The sequence below is a fragment of the Vigna radiata genome, chromosome 5, assembly GCF_000741045.1.
Source record: "Vigna radiata var. radiata cultivar VC1973A chromosome 5, Vradiata_ver6, whole genome shotgun sequence".
Taxonomy (NCBI): Eukaryota; Viridiplantae; Streptophyta; class Magnoliopsida; order Fabales; family Fabaceae; genus Vigna; species Vigna radiata.
The window spans coordinates 24,819,164-24,840,704 of record NC_028355.1 but is presented as its reverse complement, the minus strand read 5'-3'; the positions used below and the strand labels follow the sequence as shown (position 1 = coordinate 24,840,704).

Below are 21,541 nucleotides of genomic sequence, written 5' to 3'. Positions count from 1 at the left end.
TTACTAAAAAACATATTAAAAGTGTTTCCTTTTATGAACTAACCACAATATAATGTACATAATTTTACAATATTAATCATTACAAATTTTACGATATTATCAGTGGGAGAAAACCAAGATGATTTTCAATATATTTTAAGCTGGGTATTGCAGCAGGATAATCTGTTACCGTACATCGATTTAAATGCATGATTAGTCTTCAACGGACAATAAACCAAGTTTGAAATGATTTAATTTAAAAAAGGCATAATGTAATGCTAGAGACACCTTACTTGATAAAATTACTTGCCATGCAACCCATTTCCAAACTCTAAATCTCAGAGGAGAACATATACTACGAATTTCTGTAACTACTGTTTGATTCTTTCATCTTTAAATTAAAACTACTACAGGAAGTGTCAATCTTTGCGAAGAGGACAAAATGCGACTTCAATCCCCCCGCCCGCCAAAAAAAAAGTAAGATACTTTGAGGAATTAAGAATATAGGACATTTGCCACAGAATGATCGTTAGAGATGACAGGAGAAACTGGCAATATCAAAGAATCATCAAATCGACTCGCATACAAAGGCACCGCCACAGTTATACCCAGCTGGACCCGCTTAGAGAAAGGCATTACTAGTGAGCAGAGCTGAATGATCCTTATGGGATCAATCAGGTCATGCATATAGACAAGCAAATCTCGAGAGGCTATATCTTCTAGTCATACAAACCATCTTCGCACAGCTGGTCAGAATACGGTTTCCAGCAGTTAATATTTGCCAAGAGCATTTTCCAACACATGTACATGCCCAAAAATAAAAAATACTCATCCAGAACTGTTTGCAACTTCTGCAGCTCTCTGCCTCATCATCTCCATTACAGCTGCTCTTCGCCGTGAATCAGACTGTTGCTGCAACCTCCTCAAGTGTTCTTTTAAATCTCTGATTTCACACAAAAGAAAAATGTTATACAAGCAAAATATATGAACAGTGACTAAGAAATTGCAACGCTTGACCCACAAACCTGCAACGTGGTACATGGCATTCAGATTCTTTGCAGGCACGAGCATGGAGTTGAAGCAAATACCACATTTTCTTACATAGAACGCAACCTCCAGAGGCACGTGTTTTGCAATGCATCCCATGACGGAAAAGCCCCTTCACCTTCCGACAATTTGGATATTGGCAATGGGCAGAACGACATTGAGATGCATGCACAAGAAGATCAAGCATTCTTCGTAACTGCAAATTATGAAATCCATTTACATCAGACCTTATGAAGAGAAGAGCGAAATCGTCAATGAGGTGAATCGGTGCACAACCATAAAGAATTCAATAGTATTTGTAAATACTATTGAATTATTATCCAGTGTAAATAACAACGTATTTTGTAAACCTCCCCTCTCCTCCCCGAAAAACAAATTGCCAATTCATTGATAATAATCAGAAAAAGTTTAACAAAGTTAACCACGGAAGATGACTAAGTAGAGTTCATGCGGCCTTTGTTGCGGCTGCTGTTATCATTGATAGTAACCAAATAAACATTCCAACAAGATGTATGTTCGACATATGCACAAAATTCAAGAAAAAATCATAATTCTCACATTCCTCTTCACACTCAAATTTCACTAGATACATGATTTCCTTATTTGAAATGCATATAACCAACTAATAAACATGATCATTAAAATGACACAGATAGCGCCAAATATAATCTCATTCAAACCTGTAATACTCGTTGTTGCCTAGCTTCCTTGTTCTGAGCATCACGATCTGCCATTGATGGATGATTTGTCAATTTATGAGGATGATCAGTGCCACCATCCTTTTGATAGCAAGCATTGCACACATCATATTCAGGGCAGACTTCACAACGCCAACCTTGGCCTGTTTCTATGTCAAGACGGCAAATATTACATGTAGTAACAAATGCAGGAGCAGTTGGATTATGAAGATGATAGAGAACCATCATAGAGGAATGCTTGGCCCGCCTTAGAGTATCATACTGATAATGATTTCCCTGACAGAGACTCAGAAATGCCTGCCTAGTGTCAAAGAACTCACTCTCAAGAATCTCATCTTTGTCCTTTGTATCGACAGGTACATCAATAATTTCCACCTGCAAAGGACATACAGGGTTCGAAAAATTCCAAATTCATTTTGTTTTTCTAAATTGTAAGCCATCAAAAGAAAATATAAAATCAAACTTCGAGCTCCATAATCTTGACTTAGTTATGCTGAAACCAGGCTGATTCAAAGCCAAGTTGAAGTACCAAAATATGACATGGGAAACCCTAAACCTTAACATACACTAAAAGAAAAATCTATATAAATACTACCCGTGACGAGACTGATTATTAGAGTTAGTTATTTGGGGAAGTTGCCTAGAAATAAGAAAAAAGGCTTGATAGGATCTTGTAATTTGAAAGGGAATTTGGATTGTTGTATGTCAAAACCGTGATACACATTATGCATTTTAGGAAGTTTTTTATTTTATCCTAGCTATAAATTTATTCTTCATTACAATAGTACCTTGCTATTAATAATAGGATTATGTAATCAGATTCAATCCCATAATTACCTGCATTTGTTTCCTTAGAATTAGGTTTCTATATTTCCTAAAATAACCAGAAGGTTCATGTATTTATAGATCCAATGGCCTCATTATGTAATACAGAAGAACTATATCATTCTTTCTAAATTTGAGATTGTAGGATAACCCAAGCCTCTCAAGCACTGGGTCTGAATCTCAAATGTATTAGCTCATAATAATTTTTTCATGTGTTATACACCCAGGATATATGACTAGGCATGTCATATGTATCAGTATTGGTTGCATTATGACAGCAATATCCTTAACATTATGGAAGTATGTAAGACTCATAGCTGCCAAGTGGTAACAATTTGTCACAACTGTAAAGGTTACAAAAAACAGGTGAAAAATCAATCACTTTACATGTGAACATTAAAAATGCCAGCTTACTCACAGGATAAAGGATGTGTTTCTCCCTCTGGTTGATAGGATGCCGCTCTCTTTCTTCACGCTTTAGTTCTGCTTCATAACACCTAAGAAAACAATGTTACCCACATACTGAACATCGTTGAATATAAAGGGAAAAAGCAAGACAGTGTGAGACAAGTAAAATTGCTAGGTTGAGTATGGAACTGGTTTAGTTAACAGATAATCCTAGACAAGGAGAAAAATCATAAAAATAATGCCAATAATGAATACTAAATGCAATTTTAAGATGTGCATGCAAATAAGACAATGTCACCAGCCTTTCCAATGCTCTCCAGAAAAGGAACCAAAACAATGACATACAAATCACAAATCCTCCTAGAAAACAATGACAACTTCACAAAGGTGAAAGAAAATGTAGATAGTGGTAGCATATGAATAGAAGGGGCCAGATGCAAGTAGAGAACTTAATATAAAATAATAGACAAAACATTGTAACGGGAAACATTTGTGTAAGTTCCCCAAATCTCAACAGTTCTTTAATGAAGAGCATCTTTGTTATAGACAGACATTTGTGTAACTTCCCCAAATCTCAACATTTCTTTAAGCAACAACTTGAACATAATCAGTTTACAAGATACACAAGTCATGGCTTTATACACTGCTTTTGCACTAGATCCTGTCACTACACTTTGCTTCTTACTTTTCCAAGAGACTATGTTGTTACCAATAAAAACACAATATCTAAAAGTGGATCTCTTGCAACTCCGTAAGCCTACCCAATCAGCAGCTAAGTATACCAAAACTCCAGTATGATTATTGTGTCCATATAACAAACATTTTCCTAGGGCCCCTTCAACAAACTTTGGAATGTGAATGACTACATTCCAACATCCTTGTTGGAAATCCCATATCGACTTATAGATAAGACCAATTTATAGTATATAAGTGGGTGCAAACCTCACCTTACAAGCCGATTTTGTGGGGTTGAGTTAGGCTTAAAGTCCACTTCTTAACATGATATCAGAGTCAGGTTAAAACTTATCCTAGCGAGATTTGTGTGGACATATTGTTCCACCCACTATCGGGCCACGAGGACAACCCATTAATGTCTAGTCTCACACTCGAGATGTATATACCTTGACTTGAGGGGGATGTATTGGAAGTCCCACATCGACTAGAGATAAGGCCAATATATAGTATATAAGCGGGTGCAAACCTCACCTTACAAGCCAATTTTGTGGGGTTGAGTTAGGCTCCACTTTTTAACAATCCTAAACATGGAGAGTTAAGAAATTGACTACAAATGATGTCATAACAAGCGATGAAGGTAGTTCAATTTTCTAACTAGTCTCCTATATTTCCTAGTATCTAAAAGTGGCTTTCCTAACTCAATAAATGTTTAACATTTGGGATCCAAAAGTGTGTCAATGGGTTTGGAGTGCATTAGCCCATCTCTAAAATATCTAATGCACTATTAGATTGTTCCACCTCAATCCCTAAGATGTACCCGAGTCTGCCAAGATCTTTTGTCAAAAAATGATGACAAAAGTGTTGCTTTATATATGAGACACCATAATGGTCACTACTTGTAAGAACAACATCATCAACATACATTATCAAGTAGATGCACCCAACAATTGAATGATAAACACATAATGGTTAGCATCGCTTCAAGTCATACCAAATTGTTGGACTATTAAATGAATCTACCAACAATGCCTCGGGAAAATGCATGAGACTTTATGTTAAGAAATGAACTTTAAATCTAACTCAATCCTATAAAATTGGCTAAGGAGAGGTTTGCACTCACATATATATATATATTCTAAATTGGCCTTATCTCTAATCAATGTGGGACTTCCAACACACCCCCTCACATCGAGGTATATACATCTCGTGCCTGGGACTAAACATTAATGAGTGGTCCCATAACGGGTGGAATGATATGCCCAACAAACACAAATTTCGCTAGGATAGGCTCTAATTCATGACTCTGATACCATGTTAAGAAGTAGACTTTAAGTCTAACTCAACCCCACAAAACCAGCTTATAAAGAGAGGTTTGCTCCCACATATGCACTCTAAATTGACCTTCTATCTAGTCGATGTGGAACTTCCAGCAACCCCCTCAAGCTGAGATATATACATCTTGTGCATGAGACTAAACATTAATGGGTGGTCCAATAGCGACACGATAATAGTGGAATAATATTCCCAACAAATACAAATCTCGCTAGGATATGTTCTAACTCATTGCTCTAATACTATGTTAAAAAGTAGACTTTAAGTCTAACTCAACCCCACAAAAACGGCTTGTAAGGTGAGGTTTACACCCACATATATATTCTAAATTGGTCATATCTATAGTCAATGTGAGACTTCCAATACTTTAGAAAGATTTGCAGAGACAACTTCCTAAGCCGAAAGGCACCCCCTGAGAAACAAACCCAAGTGGTTGCTCCATATATACTTCCTCTGGCAAATAACCATGTAGGAAGGTCCTTTTAACGTTCAACTAGTAGAGGAGCCAACATTGATGAGTAGGCATGGCTAATAAAAATCTACCAAAGGTCATCTTGGTGACTCGAGATAACGTTTCACCATAGTCTAGCTCGAGTATTTGAGTATAATGTGAGGAGGGTGTGTTAGAATTCTCACATCAGTTACAGATAAGAACAATTTACAATATATAAGTGGGTGCAAACATCACTTTACAAGCCATTGTGAAATTGAATTAGGCTTAAAGTCCACTTAATATAATGTTACATCCAGACAACTCTTCATATTGCCTCCAATCAGGTGTTTCATGAGAACAAAACATAAAGAGATTAATTGACATTTTGTTACAGAAAAGTTGTTGTCCAAGGATCTTATTATTATGTTTGTCAACTCGAATGAACAACTCGCAGATGTGCCAACTAAATCTCTAAGGGAACCTAGGATTTAGTTTATATGTTCCAAGCTTGGTACATATGATCTATATGCTTGGACTTGAGGGGAGTGTTCAAATATAATGTTTTTTATTTATTACTTTTCTTGTATGTGAAGCCAGTATTAGGGTTAGGGTTTAGGCAAGTGCCTTGCCTCTTCTTTGTATCCAATAAATACATCAATAAACGTCTAACAATATAAGTTGAATACATTGTATTTTTCCCATCTCATTTCTTTAAGTCCAATAAAAGAATATTTTGTTTCTTCTTTGACACATTGAACACCTATTCAATACGGCATGAGCATGAATAATGATTAAACACCAATTTTTGGTTAAGCACTTCCTTGACACTAATATCATAAAAAAGTAAAAAGAAGTTATAACAACTTACATTATTAAAAACCTAAGGCACACAACACTTTTTTAGGTTTATTTCATGAGACTTTATTAGTTATTTTAACTATAAAGAGAAACGCTTCTAATATAGGGAAGTTGTAAAAAAACTTAGCAAAATATTTTTAGAATGAGAATTATATAAATCTTAATTCTCAATTGAGATTTTCATACCAAACTATTTTTTGTCATCAAATTACTAGTGGGAAAGCGTCATATACTTTGGACATTAGTTCTGTCCCAATATCATGACAGTGTCATGTTTAGTATCTAAGACGGTGCTTGATAGCATTAGAGATAAATAAATTGAGAAGTTCCTCTCAACAAAATTTGAAATAGAATTTGGAGTTAAGATATTTTCTTGGAATGGAAGTGGCTAAGTGAAAAAGGAAATTGTACTCTCCCAACGAATTATTTAAACTATTAAACGAATTTGTGATATGATTAAAGGTACTAGCTAATACATTTGTATTAATTTATTAAAACATATTTTCTATTTTAGGTAAGATCTTATGAGTCCTAGTGCCTACTTTTCATGTTCTTGCACCTCCCCTAAAGGTGCTACGTCTTGACAGCATTGGTTATTTGGTCTAGTTGAGTTCAATGTACCTTAGGAAGTGATGATATTTTAAATGTTTGATTGGTCTCCTGAAAATAGTAATAATAGAGGCAATCTTTGCAAATTCAGAAAAAAAAAAACATTTTTCTCTCTGCTCAGGAAAACAAAAAAGAATTATTATAGTATATTTTTGGCATATTTAAATTGTCATACTAAATGACAGAACAAGTTTATCAAAGAATCCTTACTTGTCACAAATCTGAAAATTCTTGCATTGCCTGCAAACCCAACGGTTGCCTGACACCATCAGAATACAACAATGACTGCATGCATGCTGCAAATGAACCATGATAAAATCTTCCTTCATTGGGGAAATGGTTTCGCCAAGCTGGAGGGGGATCAAAATTTTACAATAAAGAAATTATTAATTCCACAGAAGTTAACCCCATATAAATGTCAAAAACATGATTAGCAATGGGACTTAATTTGCAGAAAAGAACAAATGAAGAATAAAATGTTCAACTAATAAGATGCCAAATTACTTTGTGCATCAGGAGAAGATCCTTTGTGGCATTTCCAGAAAGATCTGACTGACCAGATGCTTTTAAAGCCCTTTTTGTTATAGTCTTCTTAGTTGTTCCTTTCTTATTTTGTTTTCTTCCATCTTCCTCTTGGCGAAGCTGATGAATCAAATCCTCGGCCGCCCCAGGCCAATAGTCACCATCAAAATATGGGAGCCTTGCAGCTGTAACCTTCGCCCTACATTCACCAGAAGATACAAAGAAATGGTCGTACAAGTTGGTGAGATCAACCACAATATTCTCCTTGGCAGCTTTTCTTAACATAGCAAGGTACCTGTAGAAATACATTATGAAACAAATTATTAGTGTTAGAGATGAATACCTTGCATTTTGTACATATAGAACATCGAAGCTACTTTACTTTCTCATTTTGTGAACTTTCAAACTTACCATTCCCTAAGCTTATCAGATTTTGGTGTTTTCTGAATTTCTGGATGACAATATAAAATATAATCTTCACCCTTTAGTGGCGGACAAGCCCAAATGTAGCAGCTAGTGAAACCACGTTTCTTGCAATACTCAAGGTATCCAATCTAAAACAAAATCAGAATTAAAACTACTCAAATATTTCTATATCATAGAAATTATAAGAAGAAAACAAATCAGAACTTGAATGTATCAAAGAAAGGGTTCCACAAAGCTGTATAACAGATCATCATACACGGCCAAGGAATCAGCAATAAAGATTACCAGAATTTCATGATAAACAAATGTTCGAAGAGCTTCTCCAGTCACTGCTTTAACCTCGGGCCTAAAATACTTAACAGAGTCCAGATATGAAAGATAAACCCGGCGCTGATTTGGAAATTTACTTTCAGATCCAAACTCTTGAACATACATGCCAAAGAGGCATACTTCCACCCCTTCAATCTTCTGAAACAACAAAACTACCTGAAATAAAAACCAAATGTCATAAAAATTCACATAATCAATAGCGACTTGATTACCAACGTAACTAAATATGAAGCAGCTTTCCCCTTACCTTTGATTTATATGGGAATTCTGTTGGGTAATTTTCTTCCTGAAAAATCTCCAAAAACCGCTGTTTAACTTCTAACTTCTTGTCAACAGAGGACACAACCCTTATGACAAGAGATTCAGCTCCAGGCACCTGGGAACATCAATTAAAAAGTGCTTATATATATGTCCAGCATAAACACACACCAAAACATAATTCTCTCTGCAGAAAACCAGTTAGGAGTCATCAAGCTCAAATAAAAATATGCCACTAACATAAAACACAATAACACAGAATGACAAGAATGTGTATAAAAAAATTAAATGATCAAATTATAAGCTCAATACTCCAATCAAACAAAATTCAGATGAAAGCATACAATAATACAAAAGTGATAAATGAAATTTTATGACAATGAGTAAGACTAGGGTTGACTTTTGTTAGAGAATAATACACTTCTAATTCATGGCCAAGTACCCTCGCATTTTTGGGGTGATGCAGTTCTCACTGCATGTTATCTCATTAACCGCATGCCGTCTTCTGTCCTAGATAACAAAATCCCTCACTNTNTCTTATTTNCTCAAGACCNTTTACATCCATTACCTCTTAAAGTTTTCGGGTCTACATGTTTTGTTCATGATTTTAGTCCTGGTCTTGATAAGTTATCTCCTAGATCTCACAAATGTGTCTTCTTAGGATTTCCACGGTCACAAAAGGGCTATAAGTGTTTTCCTCCTTCTCTCAATCGTCATTTTATCTCTGCTGATGTCACTTTTGATGAATCTTCGTTTTATTTTTCACAACCATCTTCTAGTTTTGTACCTTCACCTACCACTGTTGATATTCCTATTGTCTGTGATCCTTTAGACTCTCATTCCACACAGGATCGTCCTTCAACTCCACCCATCCAGGTTTATAGTCGCCGCAATCGACTCCCTCATGACTCACCTCCTGTGCCGCCTCCTGTGTCTCCTCTGGCTCCAGCAAATGAGTCTGACCTGCCTATTGCCCTCCGTAAAGGTATACGCTCTACTCGTAACCCTTCCCCTCATTATACTGTTCTTAGTTACCACAGGTTATCTCCATCTTTTTACGCATGTCTCTCATCCATTTCTTCTGTGTCAATTCCCAAGTCTGTGGGTGATGCCTTAAGTCATCCTGGTTGGCGTCAAGCCATGCTGGATGAATTAAGTGCTTTACAGAAAAGTGGAACTTGGGAGCTTGTCCAATTACCATCTGGAAAGTCTGTTGTTGGTTGCAGGTGGGTGTATGCTATCAAAGTTGGCCCTGATGGTACAATTGATCGTTTGAAGGCTCGACTGGTTGCCAAAGGCTACACACAGATTTTTGGTTTGGATTATGGTGATACTTTTTCTCCAGTGGCGAAAATGACTTCGGTTCGCCTATTCATTGCCATGGCCGCCCTTCGACAATGGCCTCTTTATCAACTTGATGTCAAAAATGCTTTCCTTAATGGTGATTTGCATGAAGAAATTTATATGGAGCAATCGCCCGGCTTTGTTGCTCAGGGGGAGTCATCTGGATTGGTATGTTGTCTTCGCAAATCCCTATATGGCCTAAAACAGTCTCCTCGGGCCTAGTTTGGTAAATTCAGTGGTGTTGTTCAACAATTTGGTATGACTCGCAGTGAAGCGGATCATTCAGTGTTCTATCGCCACTCAAGTGCTGGATGTATCTACTTAATAGTGTATGTCGATGATATTGTTCTCACAGGAAGCGACTACCTTGGCATCTCTCATATGAAACAACACATTTGTCACCATTTTCAAACCAAAGATCTTGGCAAACTCCGGTACTTTTTGGGTATTGAAGTAGCACAATCCAATGATGGTATTGTCATATCTCAGAGGAAGTATGCGTTAGACATCTTGGAGGAAAGAGGGTTAATGAATTGTAAGTCTGTTGAGACACCTATGGATCCTAACATCAAGCTCCTACCAAATCAGGGGGAGCCTTTCTCAGATCCTGAACGTTACAGAAGATTAGTTGGTAAATTAAACTATCTTACTGTTACACATCCTGACATTTCCTTCGCAGGTAGTGTGGTGAGTCAATTCCTTAACTCCCCATGTAAAGACCATTGGGATGCAGTTGTTCGCATAATGAAGTATATTAAAAGATCACCTGGAAAAGGTTTGCTATATGGTCCTAACAACGATACAAAAATCGTTTGTTATTCAGATGCTGATTGGGCTGGTTCCCCTTCTGATAGGAGGTCTACTTCTGGATATTGTGTCTCTATTGGTGGCAACCTGATATCTTGGAAAAGTAAGAAGCAAAGTGTTGTGGCTAGGTCCAGCGCAGAAGCAGAATATAGAGCTATGGCATCAGCTACTTGTGAGCTTGTATGGTTTAAACAATTACTTAGTGAATTGAAATTTGGAGATATCACTCACATGACACTTATATGTGATAATCAAGCTGCTCTTCATATTAGCGCTAACCCTGTCTTCCATGAGAGAACCAAGCACATTGAAGTTGATTGCCATTTTATTAGAGAAAAAATCATATCTGGAGATATCAAGATTGAGTTCGTTAACTCAAGCAACCAGTTGGCAGACATATTCACTAAGTCCTTGCAAGGACCTAGAATTGATTATCTTTGTAACAAGCTTGGAACATATGATTTGTATGCTCCAGCTTGAGGGGGAGTGTTAGAGATATTATATTTAGTTTATATTTATCTCTTATCTTTAGTTAGTTTGTTGATATTTCTTATTTGTATTTTGGGCTTAGCCTATATTTCTTCTATTATAAATAAATGACCCTATGTGTATATTCAACACAAGGGAGATTTCCCCTCATCTCTTTCACTATTTCATAACTTTCTAGACTAGTGGTCCTAGGTCAACAATTAATTTTAACCATAACATTGATCTAATAATTATAGGATTCTCCACACAAAATACTTGTCCCCTCCCCTGATCTCACAGGCCACCATTTGCCGCTGCCGAAGGTGATTTCTGCAGCAGCAGCAGTAAGCTTTTTCTTCCTTTCCTTTGGCATCCCATCTACAGACACAAAAACATGCTGACAACTACCACATCTCCAACCTCAACAGCCATGCCACCCACATAGCAACACATCCAAATGCTATCAGACAGCGGTACCAGCCCCCCCACCACCATAGTTGCAACTTGTTATTATAGTATAAACACACTGAAGGCAGAGGAGGCCTCAGTCCTGAACAAGCTCTTTGTATTTGATAATCCAATGAGGTTAAACAAAAACAAAAATCACATGTATAAATAAAAAACAATAATGTAGTGTATTCAATTTAACTGGCCAAAATGCAAAGAGCTCAGAGACTGAAATACGGAGAAGGAAACAACAAAGTGCCATGGACAGCCCCACATCAGCAAATAAGGAACTTGGTGAAGGGGAAAGTACTCCAGAAGAAAGGATTTGTATCTGGCGTTGCAATAAGAAGACTCACATCATCTAAAATAAGAAAGGGGTCAGTCTTTGAATTTATGGTGTTGAATGCAGATACGTCGTCAGAAATGTGCCTGAAGCATAGTGCCAGATGTAGTGGGGCATCTCGGAGGCATAGAGATGTCACTAGAAGCAGGGGAAGGAGTTTCTCAGAAAAGAGGAGTAAAGAAGAAAAGATTTGATGCAGAGGATGCATAATAACACTGTAGATTAATCCAAGTGTTAAAATAATGGTCCTTCATACACCAACTTATAGAAGTGGTCCACCCTAGAATTACTCTTATGACTGTAATAAATAATCTGCAGCCAACCTGGTGAAAATTCAGCATGCAATTTGGTTTTAGTAATAGATGTTAAATAAGGAAATGGTAACTCTTGGACAGTGGACCTTAAATCTAACTTAACTTAATTTTCCTTATCAGACTTTCAAAGTGAAATTTACAAATTTGGTTATATTTTTAGTTAATGTGAGATTACCAACAGTAACTATCAAGTTTTAACTCTTGTAAAAGCTAAAGCTATTAGGTGAAGGCTAGTGAATGGCACAAGACACTGGCACAGGAGTCCATTGGGCTTGAAGCACGGATAATTACAAAGCCCAACCTAACTTTTGTTGAAATTCAATACTTTGTAGGAAAAGGTTACATCAATAGAGCTCTATCCAATTTAATCATATATATATATATGATACCAAGAGTCAACTTTACGTATATCTCAAGCCGTTATTAGACAGAAGCTCATGAATGATTCTCTACATATGCAATATACAAAGAAATAAATCACCTCATCATAATTTTTCCCTTGAAGTCGGGCCCTCTCTTGTCTCTCAAGCTTTAGTCTCCTAAATAATCGTTGCTCTATTTGGTCACTGAGAATTGTTCTGGGTAAATCCTTGGCTCCAAGAACAGCATTTTGGGGTAAGGGCTTGCGCTCACCTCTTTCTACTTCTTGAATATAGCAGTTAGGGCATGTATATTCAGCTTGTCCACCATCATTTCTTCGACCATTAAATAAGGCACAAATTTGATGTTGCCATGCTTCACATTTATCACATTGAACCCACTGCAGATAAAGCAGATGGTTAATAGAACAAATTAAACTGCTAATTGATAAATAAAATAAGACATATGATACGAACCCATTCCTCTGTTTCCTCATCATTTTTCTTCTTTTCTAACCTTGACTTAGGAAAAGAAGTTCCATCAACAACAATGGTGTCTCCACGAGGCTCATTGTAGCATGGTATACAAAAATAGTGTCGTGTATCACCAGTACCCATTGTATAATACATATTATTGCGTTTAATCCGAACACCACATGTTGTGCAATAAATAGGGGGTGGTTCAAAAGTTAATTTCTCTACTGCACACAACTGACAGGAGTTCTCACTCATCGAATGCTCCATTGCTTGATTCTTCTCTGCCTTTGATTTGCTCTGGCACAATAAAATAGACGCATCAAGGAAAAATAAGGATATCCACACAATCAAAGAAGAATGAGAATGAGATAAAGCAACTGAAGAAGTAAAAACAAGCATTATACAATTATTAGGCAAACCTTCAAAAGGTTATTTGTAACATTTAGCAAAACTAACATCCTACCATTTTTAAATAATTGGGATGATAGGATTTTGTCTTTCAACGAGTTTGTGAGCATTTAACTCAATAAATTCCCTAAACACCTATAGGAAAATACAATGGTTATCACTCTGGATTTTTTCATGCAAAATCTATGCCTCGCAAAGATGAAGAGAAGCTAAAATGAAAATAAAGCTGATTGCGTTAAGCAAATTAAGCCTCCAGAAGAAGCATAGGAAATTACATCTTCATAAACTTGACAAAATAAGGGGAAAGATTCAAACACTCAAACAAATTATAGACCTGTCGTATTATATGCATGAATAATCACAAAGTTCAGTAGATCACAAATAGCATAAGTATCAAGATGAAATGATGATTAAGAACTCAAGTTCTGCATATGAATGATAAGCATAGTTCACGATTTCCATCTGATGCATTTAGTCAGTTTTAGGTTTTCAGAGAATCCTGGGCTAGGAGTTCTAGTAAACTAGGGATGGGGGTTTGTATAAGACAAAGGCAGGGAAAGCTCAATGAGATTCCTGCATTTCATGATTTTAAAATTATAATAGATATTGTTCATGCTATCATTAAATTAATGGCTATAAAGTAATTTTTCAATTGAAAACAGATTGCACCAGAATAAAAGTCTTACTTGGCCAACCCATTGCCTGAGGCCAGTGATATGTTCCCTGACTTGCTCAGGAGTAAACAGCTCTGTCAATGAGACTCCCTTTATTTTTGGCTTACCAGACTTGGTTGCAGCTCCAGGTTCAGATGGCTGGGTCACATTTTCTTGCTTATCTTGACCACTTTCTTTCTCAGTTCTAATATTCTCCAGCCTAGCTATATTAGCAGGCTCATTGTATGTGACAGGCTTAGCAGTGGGCCTTTTGTCATGTGCATTATCCTCCTCCATTCTTGTCTCGCTGAGATTTTCATGCATTGAATGTGCCAGAACTTCTGCTTTAACTTCATTAAGCTCAGATTTAATTGATATAGACATATCCCCACATGAGTAGGACTGGCATTGAGTATCCTTTGAATCTCGTAATTCACAGTTTGGAAGAGCAGATGAGGCAGCGCTATCATATTCAGGATTAGTGGACTGGGTATATTGCTCAGTTTTCATACGCTTTGGAGCTGGTAGGTCTTCTGAAATTTCAACCACTAGTTGAGACTTGGAGATCAATCTAGATGAAAGGCCCGCTGCATTAAAGGTTTCGCTGGATACATTTAAAGCAACTGGCAAACATGGTTCAAGATCTGACTGAATTCGGGACTTAAGTTGAAATGCATGTCTATACTTCCTTACTAAAATGCAAACAGGGCAATGTGGATTCCTGCATTTTATGTAATGATGAAGCAATTTCCTGGTACGACCACAACGAGGATATGGACAATGAGATATAATGCATCTATCTACATGATTACATAACTTCTGCATAATAGAACAATGGCGTTCTTGGCATCGCCCTTCTGGGGCAGAACAGCATCGAGCATGAAACAAAAATAAAAGCCACTTTTGTTGGTTTCTGTGTTCCTTCTCTTTAGAATTGATTGGGTCTAGCAGCTCAACTGAGCTTCTAGAGGCAACAGCTTGACCAATAATAGATCCATCTAATGGTAAATTACAGCATTGGGTTTCATCTTGCCTTGGTATTCTTTGATGAAAATCAATGGGAAGATGTTGTTCATGTAACATACCCTTAGGAACATCATTTTCATCTTGTGGTCGAGGCCACTGATTTTTAAGTATGGATTTAGATTGTGACCCAACTGAAAGGCAGTTAAAATTATTTTGAGACTCTGAAACCAGTTGATAAGGATGCAACATTTGTTGAGAAATTTGAGGTGGTGATGAGGATGAGTTGTGCTGATCCAATGAAACCTGCTGCTGAGCAACCTTAGAGCAGTCTTTAGAAGGAATCTGTTGGAAATGGTTGTGCATTTCAGGTGTATGGAACTGCTCAGAAAGCTGAGAAGTGAAAATTTCTTTATGTGGTTCAACACCAGGCTCAGACTTTATGTTATTGTCTAGACCGGAAGAGAGTTGAGACTGAGGGAAGGCATCATTGTTGACCAAATGCTGAGGTTGCTGACTTTGCTGATTCAGCTGAAATTGCTGTGGAGCATACCAATCTGACTGGTGACATTGTTGGGTTCTTTGCTCATATTGATGTTGAGTATTTAAACGGTCATTTCTTGAAGTCAGGGAAGACTGGAATTTTAAATTTTTTAATGAACTTATTGCTTGAGAGTTGTGATGAGCAGTATGATTCATACTGTGCAAATTCGAATGACCACTTATGAGTGAGCTAGAAATGGGGATTGAGGGCAATTTTACAGCATTCATGCTCTGAGTGTTCAACATAGAGCCAGAGGATGTTGCAGATGCATAAAAGCTTCCAGAATTAAAAGTGTCAACATTAATCAATCCATATTTGTCACCTGAAAAAATGATTGTTACCCTTTGCATGAGATCCAAAATTGGTACAGAGAACAAAATATCTTTCCGTCGTCCCTCAAAGTCTAACTGGAAAAGATGTGCACATAGACATATGACCCAACAAACAACAACAACCAAGCCTTTTCCCATTAGGTTGAAAACAAGACGTTTTTGTGTGGACTACTAATTAGGATTATCATATCTCTATATTTTAATATTGATTTACTTTTTATCTTGTTTCTTCAGCTTTTTCTATCTTAATAAGAACTGGATATCAAAATCCTAATTTCAGATCCTTCTTTTATTAGTTACGATAGTTTTTAGATACAGTCATATTAATTAGGGATCTCTTTATTTTATTTTATCAATTAGAATAATTTCTAGTCCTGATTCTATTAATTAGGAAAATATTTAATTTTGTCAATAAGGACCAATACGGTAAATGTTTGGGATATCTTTGTAACCCTTGTAAAGGGCAGGCTTGATTGAAACATGATTGATGTGAAATCATTATCAGAAAAACTCTTCTTCCTTTTACACAGTTTACAAGAAAGATTACTTCAGGTATATGTCCAACACTCGATCCTACACAAAGGTTCATAACAGTTTTATCATAAATCATGTAAAGCCAACAACAACACAGCTAAAAGAGATTATAACTCTGCTAGGAAGGGCAGGAAAAGAGGTAAAGACCTTTGATTTCACACCCCATAATATCAAACAAAAAGAATAAGAAATATTACCCTGCACTACTGGTTGTTGATTTTGATCAAATAGCTGCTGTAAGTTCTTAGGGGAATTAGAGTATGCTGAAGTGTAGTCTTCAGTCCCGAGTTCATTTGCAATTTGTATGCTGTTTCCAATCAAACCTAGCCCACTATTGATAGAACCATTTGGATATGCAAATGTGTTTTGCAGTAAATCAGATCTCCTTCCACCATCAATTTGACTGCCAAGGTTGTGCAATGCATGATTGTTGTGGTCACTATCTTGCAGCTTCTGGTGCCGCTGTGGCTGAGACTGTGATGGCAATAGTAATGTAGAATCAACACCGGAAAAAGAACAGTTGTTACTCGAAGGATCCATATTTGTATATGAATGATTATTGCTGACACTAAATCCTGGAGTTGGAATCATCTGACTAGTGACTCTTTGCACCCCAACGGATGACATATTTCCTCCTGAACCAATGGAAAAACTTGTAGCAGAGTGCTTGTAACCATTAGACAAACCTGCAATAAGTAGACCCAATAATGCAGGAAAAGAAAATCATAGTGAAATGACTAAGGAATACAGGCAACCAGAATTACCATCAGATCTATTTAAGGTGCTGCCAAGCATGCCACCTGCTGGTAACATGTTTACACTATTGACAGATGGCGATGCTATGCTGTTAGATCCACTGGCAGCAATCATTGTCGTATCCACAGAAGATGTCGTGATCATGGTGGAATTTGTAATATGTGACATGCCAGGTGTTGGTATCATTGTAGCAATTGGAGAAGAGCTAACAAGCTGAGGATGTTGTTGGTGGTTAGTAGTCATAGATGACATTCTAAGGAAATTAGATAAGCGACTGTCTAGTGTGTCTAAGTTCATGTAGTCCTCCTGAGAAACAAATACAAAACCACCATCATCACTAAAAAAGTGTAATAGTTGGGAACAGAATATAAAATCAGAGAACAGTACAAAAATCCTAATATTATACAAGGAAAGTGTACAAGACAATTAGCTAGAGGCATGGAAAAACCTTAGATATAGCAGCTTTTAACAGGCCCTCCTCGAGACGTTTTGCAAGATCCTTAACCTTCCTTTTATGTGCTTCTGTAACAGGATGCTGGTACTTAAGCAGTAATTTGTTACATCTGGAAGGTAACAAGTAACACATCCGTTGTTGTCAAGTAAAATTAGCATAAAATATAAAAGATTGTCATAAAATAACTATTCCAGAAACTTATGTTGCCAGGTGAAAGCATAATCAGACTTGCCTTCTTGAGCATAGGCATAAAGGCTTTGATCACATCGCAGGAAATAATTATTACGAAAGCTAAAGAAATTCAATAATGCTTGTGAATTACTCTATACCTAAGAGCTGGTCTGGTTTAAGAAGTGCACATAATGAAAAATTTTCACCATAAAATCATATAAAAAAAGTAGAGGCAAGTAATATTAGTTTCAGGCTGACATGTCAAGCCTATGTTGGAGGTGCTCCCAAACACACAGTAAAACAAAATTCTCATGTGTATATTATACAATTTAAGGCTATGTAGACCAAAGATAGATGGGTCCATGGGCGCTTAATATAATCATCGATGGAAAGACAATAAACCAGTTCTCCTAGAAAGCACCTGAACTACGAGGGTTCTAGTCAGTACTTTTATAGACTGAACTGGCTAATACAAAGTTAAGCAATTAAATTATGGAAAAGACTAAACTGAATATATTGTCATATCTTAAAGCTTCAACATTAATAAGCTCTCAAACTCTTTCACTTTCCATTCATTTTACAATGAGGAGTATAAAGTCTTATACTCTTATCCTACTACATAAGGTTCCTTGATCGATGTCATTGAGCTCTATCAAAAAATATTTCTCTAGTTTTGTTTTTAGATAACTTGAACAGGTTATTTCCAAATATGAACTTATGTATAGAATGTATGCCTTGTCTGACTAGATTGTGTCAATTAGCTTTGTCTAAGAAAAATATACATTACCCATATTAATACCCTACCCTAAAGATAAAACAACTGTTCATGTGACTCAGCACAGTTCACCAAACGAATGTGTACCAAAAATAAACTATTTACAATTGCATTAAAAATAAAACTTACATTCTTTCAAGCGTAAGAGATCGTGCTCTAAGAAATTCAGCGTCCATATTTGGAAAAACACCTAAATTTGGCATCTGATGCAGGGCATTTCCATTCAGCTGAATCAGGCCAGGCAACTGAGACCCAGATTGATTAGGTACCTGCCCTGATATCTTTTTCTGGAAACTGTGCCTGTGATTTCATTGTCTTTATTCTTCACATTTGATTTTCCAGCCAAATATATCATTTCTAAAACCTGTGTCAGGATTCCACCATCAAATAGCAGTTCAGTTGTATGCCTGTAGCACAAAACCACGTCGTCATGGTAAGAACCAAACAAGTCCATGACTTATAAGTAAATCTTGAAGGAGAATAGAAAACTAAATATGATTACTTGACATAACTCACGGAACAATCCCAGAATCATACAACAAAATTGTTGCCAGTATTCTCAGTTTCAAAACCCCATATAAACGTATCAAAAAATCAACAATTCAAAAGCCCAGATTACATAGAAGAAAGATATCTGAAGTTGCAAAATCTAGAAGAAAATGACTGTATATAATAAATACCATCATCATTATAAAATATGCTGAATTCTATCAAAAGGCGTAGACAAAATTCCGCACAGCAAATCCCCCTCTGCTCGTGATTGGTAATTGAAATATTAAAATTGGATTAAATAAATTTAATTAACTATAATAGTTACAGTGAGTAACCCACTGTAGATAGGTAGATAGTAAATCAAGCCAAATAAAAACAGGTAAGGAAAAAGTAAACCCTAAAGTTGATGGGTTACATCAAACCTAAACGCCGGGACGATGGTACAAACTCGTCAGACGTTTGAAATTACTAAATAGAATCGGAAGTAGCCACGATTATCAGATGACCAAGATGACTACGATCAACGATCCTTTTACCTTAGAAAGTCGGTTACACCGTTCCAAGTAAACGCACGTGCGAAATTTGCTACGAACGAATCAAAATAGGAATTGAAGTATGCAAAAGCAAACTTTGGAAAACAAGTTTGTTTAAATAGGTTTCACCTGCTAATTTTTCTTTGCAAAATTTAACCTGCAAAATATAAAAATTAGAAATCATAATATTTTTAGTTTTTTTTTAAACTATTACCGCTATTACTTTTAATTATTGTTTCAATTTCAATGTTTGTTTAAAAGTTATTAACAATTGAAAATTATGCTATAAGACAGAATAAATTATTTATTATATACTATTGAAAATATGTTTGTTCAAAATATAAATAAAAATTCATTATTATAATTATTATTAAAATTAAAAAATATTTAATTTACAAGAATTGTATTCTCAAAAAATTATTATAAAATATAAAGATAAAATAATTTATGTTAATAAGGATAAAATTACACTAAAATGTGTATACCAAAGATTAATTATAGAATAATTATTATTAAAAGTAATTATGAAGTAATAATGAATGAAAACACCATAAAAAGAGTTTTTTATGATGACTTATTATAATAGGTGAAATTCATTTGTCATAATACATTCATCAATGACAATTTCGTAATAAAACTAAGAGATATTACGATTTACTTTAAGAAATTTGTCATAATTAGTATAACAGTGGTTTTTTCGTAAATAAAAGTTACATATGTTATAACAGGCAAACTTTATGATGAAAACATATTATGACAGATTTTAGAAGACACATCATAGTAAGACTCTACTATAATTGTTGGTTACTTGCATGTAAATCTCTAACTTCAATTTCCCTCCCTTTCATTCGAAACTTACACTTTATTTTTTATGCACCTTGTCGTTTTCACGCACAATCCTATGAGAAAATGTCTAACGCTATCAACGTGCACCATCACCTCTATGTCGTCGACCCCATCTCCTCAACGTTGTCGACACCATCGCCTTTTGACATCCACAACACTGTTGTGTTGTCGTCTCTATAAGGTAGTGATCTTAAAGCATATACTCGCTTTTCAATTTCTCGGAGGTAACTTCTCACCGTTGACCCCTTCTTTTTCTCTTCATCAATATCGCATTTGTGCCCCAATTTCTCTTCTCTTACTACATTCATATCTTCTTCACACATCTGTTTAGGGTTTCAATCTGATTTCTTTCTAAGTAGAACTCGTCCTCGATTTGAATGTATGTGTGATTCTTAGTATTAGAATATTTTAGAAGATACAAGTGTTAAGCCAAACTTGTAAAAGTTGTTACATATGACAGTTGTTTAGCTTTTGTGTTGTGGTTTCTGTTTTTGTCTTTGCACACTGGTCAAAGCTATCTAACCCTTATAAATAATGGTGTTACTCTGTTTTACAGATATATAGATACAAAATACAAATATACACGTTACAATTTTTTTCTTCTTGTACCCGAATCCTTTATGGTATTAAGAGCAAGGTTCGAAACCTGTGAGTGTGAGAAGTGAGACAAACTAGTTCTCTAGTTTATTCTTTGGTTTCAAGAGTGCATCCAGAGTAGTATGAGAATTCTTCAGAAAGTATATCTTGAGGTCATCAAGAAGGAAGGTATCTTGGGTCATCAAGGAGTGTAGAAGAAGGATCTCTAGAAGGATAACAGTACAAGAAGAAGGTTACAGTGGAATTATGACAGGTCTAGGAGGGATGATGCAAGGTTCTTTTTCAGTCTTCGATGAGAAATGTTTTGATGAATGGCATATCAAGATGAATGCCATTTTCGGCTTCCAAGATGTGGCAGATGTTGTGTTCAAAGGATTGCTTGAGTTAAGCCCCAAAGCCACTGATTAAGAAAAGAAAAACTCCAAGATTCAACAAAAGCTTGATAATAAGGCTCGATTTCTTCTCTACCAATGTGTTGGACCAAAAGTGTTTCATAGAATTTCAAAGGCAAAAGCAACAAAGGA

At 36.0% G+C, this 21,541-nt stretch overlaps 1 protein-coding gene across 6 annotated transcripts; it reads right to left on the bottom strand.

Annotated features, from left to right (window-relative positions):
- Window positions 1–272: 272 nt before the first annotated feature.
- LOC106761911 (histone acetyltransferase HAC1) lies at window positions 273–19,660 on the bottom strand. 6 transcript variants are annotated; one of them, XM_014645522.2, is made up of 17 exons: window positions 19,578–19,660; window positions 18,679–18,956; window positions 17,598–17,712; window positions 17,158–17,455; window positions 16,591–17,079; window positions 14,054–15,849; window positions 12,960–13,256; window positions 12,605–12,883; window positions 8,390–8,518; window positions 8,098–8,298; window positions 7,798–7,940; window positions 7,369–7,681; window positions 7,075–7,214; window positions 2,968–3,046; window positions 1,707–2,099; window positions 1,005–1,222; window positions 273–922 (listed from the first exon to the last, which is right to left on the bottom strand). In XM_014645522.2, the coding sequence occupies exons 2-17, from the start codon at window positions 18,750–18,752 to the stop codon at window positions 808–810; spliced, it is 5,079 nt and encodes a 1,692-aa protein (XP_014501008.1). In that variant the 5' UTR covers window positions 18,753–18,956; window positions 19,578–19,660; the 3' UTR covers window positions 273–807. The 6 variants fall into 6 exon arrangements, with proteins under 6 accessions (XP_014501008.1, XP_014501014.1, XP_014501012.1 ...); XM_014645528.2 differs by having other exon boundaries at window positions 782–922; window positions 16,591–17,028; XM_014645526.2 differs by having other exon boundaries at window positions 782–922; window positions 18,679–18,913.
- Between the last annotated feature and the right edge of the window lie 1,881 nt (window positions 19,661–21,541).

Bases quoted from the DNA above. Each gene is read 5' to 3' on its own strand.
- LOC106761911 (XM_014645522.2), bottom strand. From the start codon at position 18,752: ATGCCAAATTTAGGTGTTTTTCCAAATATGGACGCTGAATTTCTTAGA. The intron at 7,682-7,797 runs GTAAGTTTGAAA...GTATTTCTACAG, and splicing joins TCTGATAAGCTTAGGGAATG to GTACCTTGCTATGTTAAGAA. The intron at 3,047-7,074 runs GTAAGGATTCTT...TTGTTTTCTTAG, and splicing joins AATTTTCAGATTTGTGACAA to GTGTTATGAAGCAGAACTAA.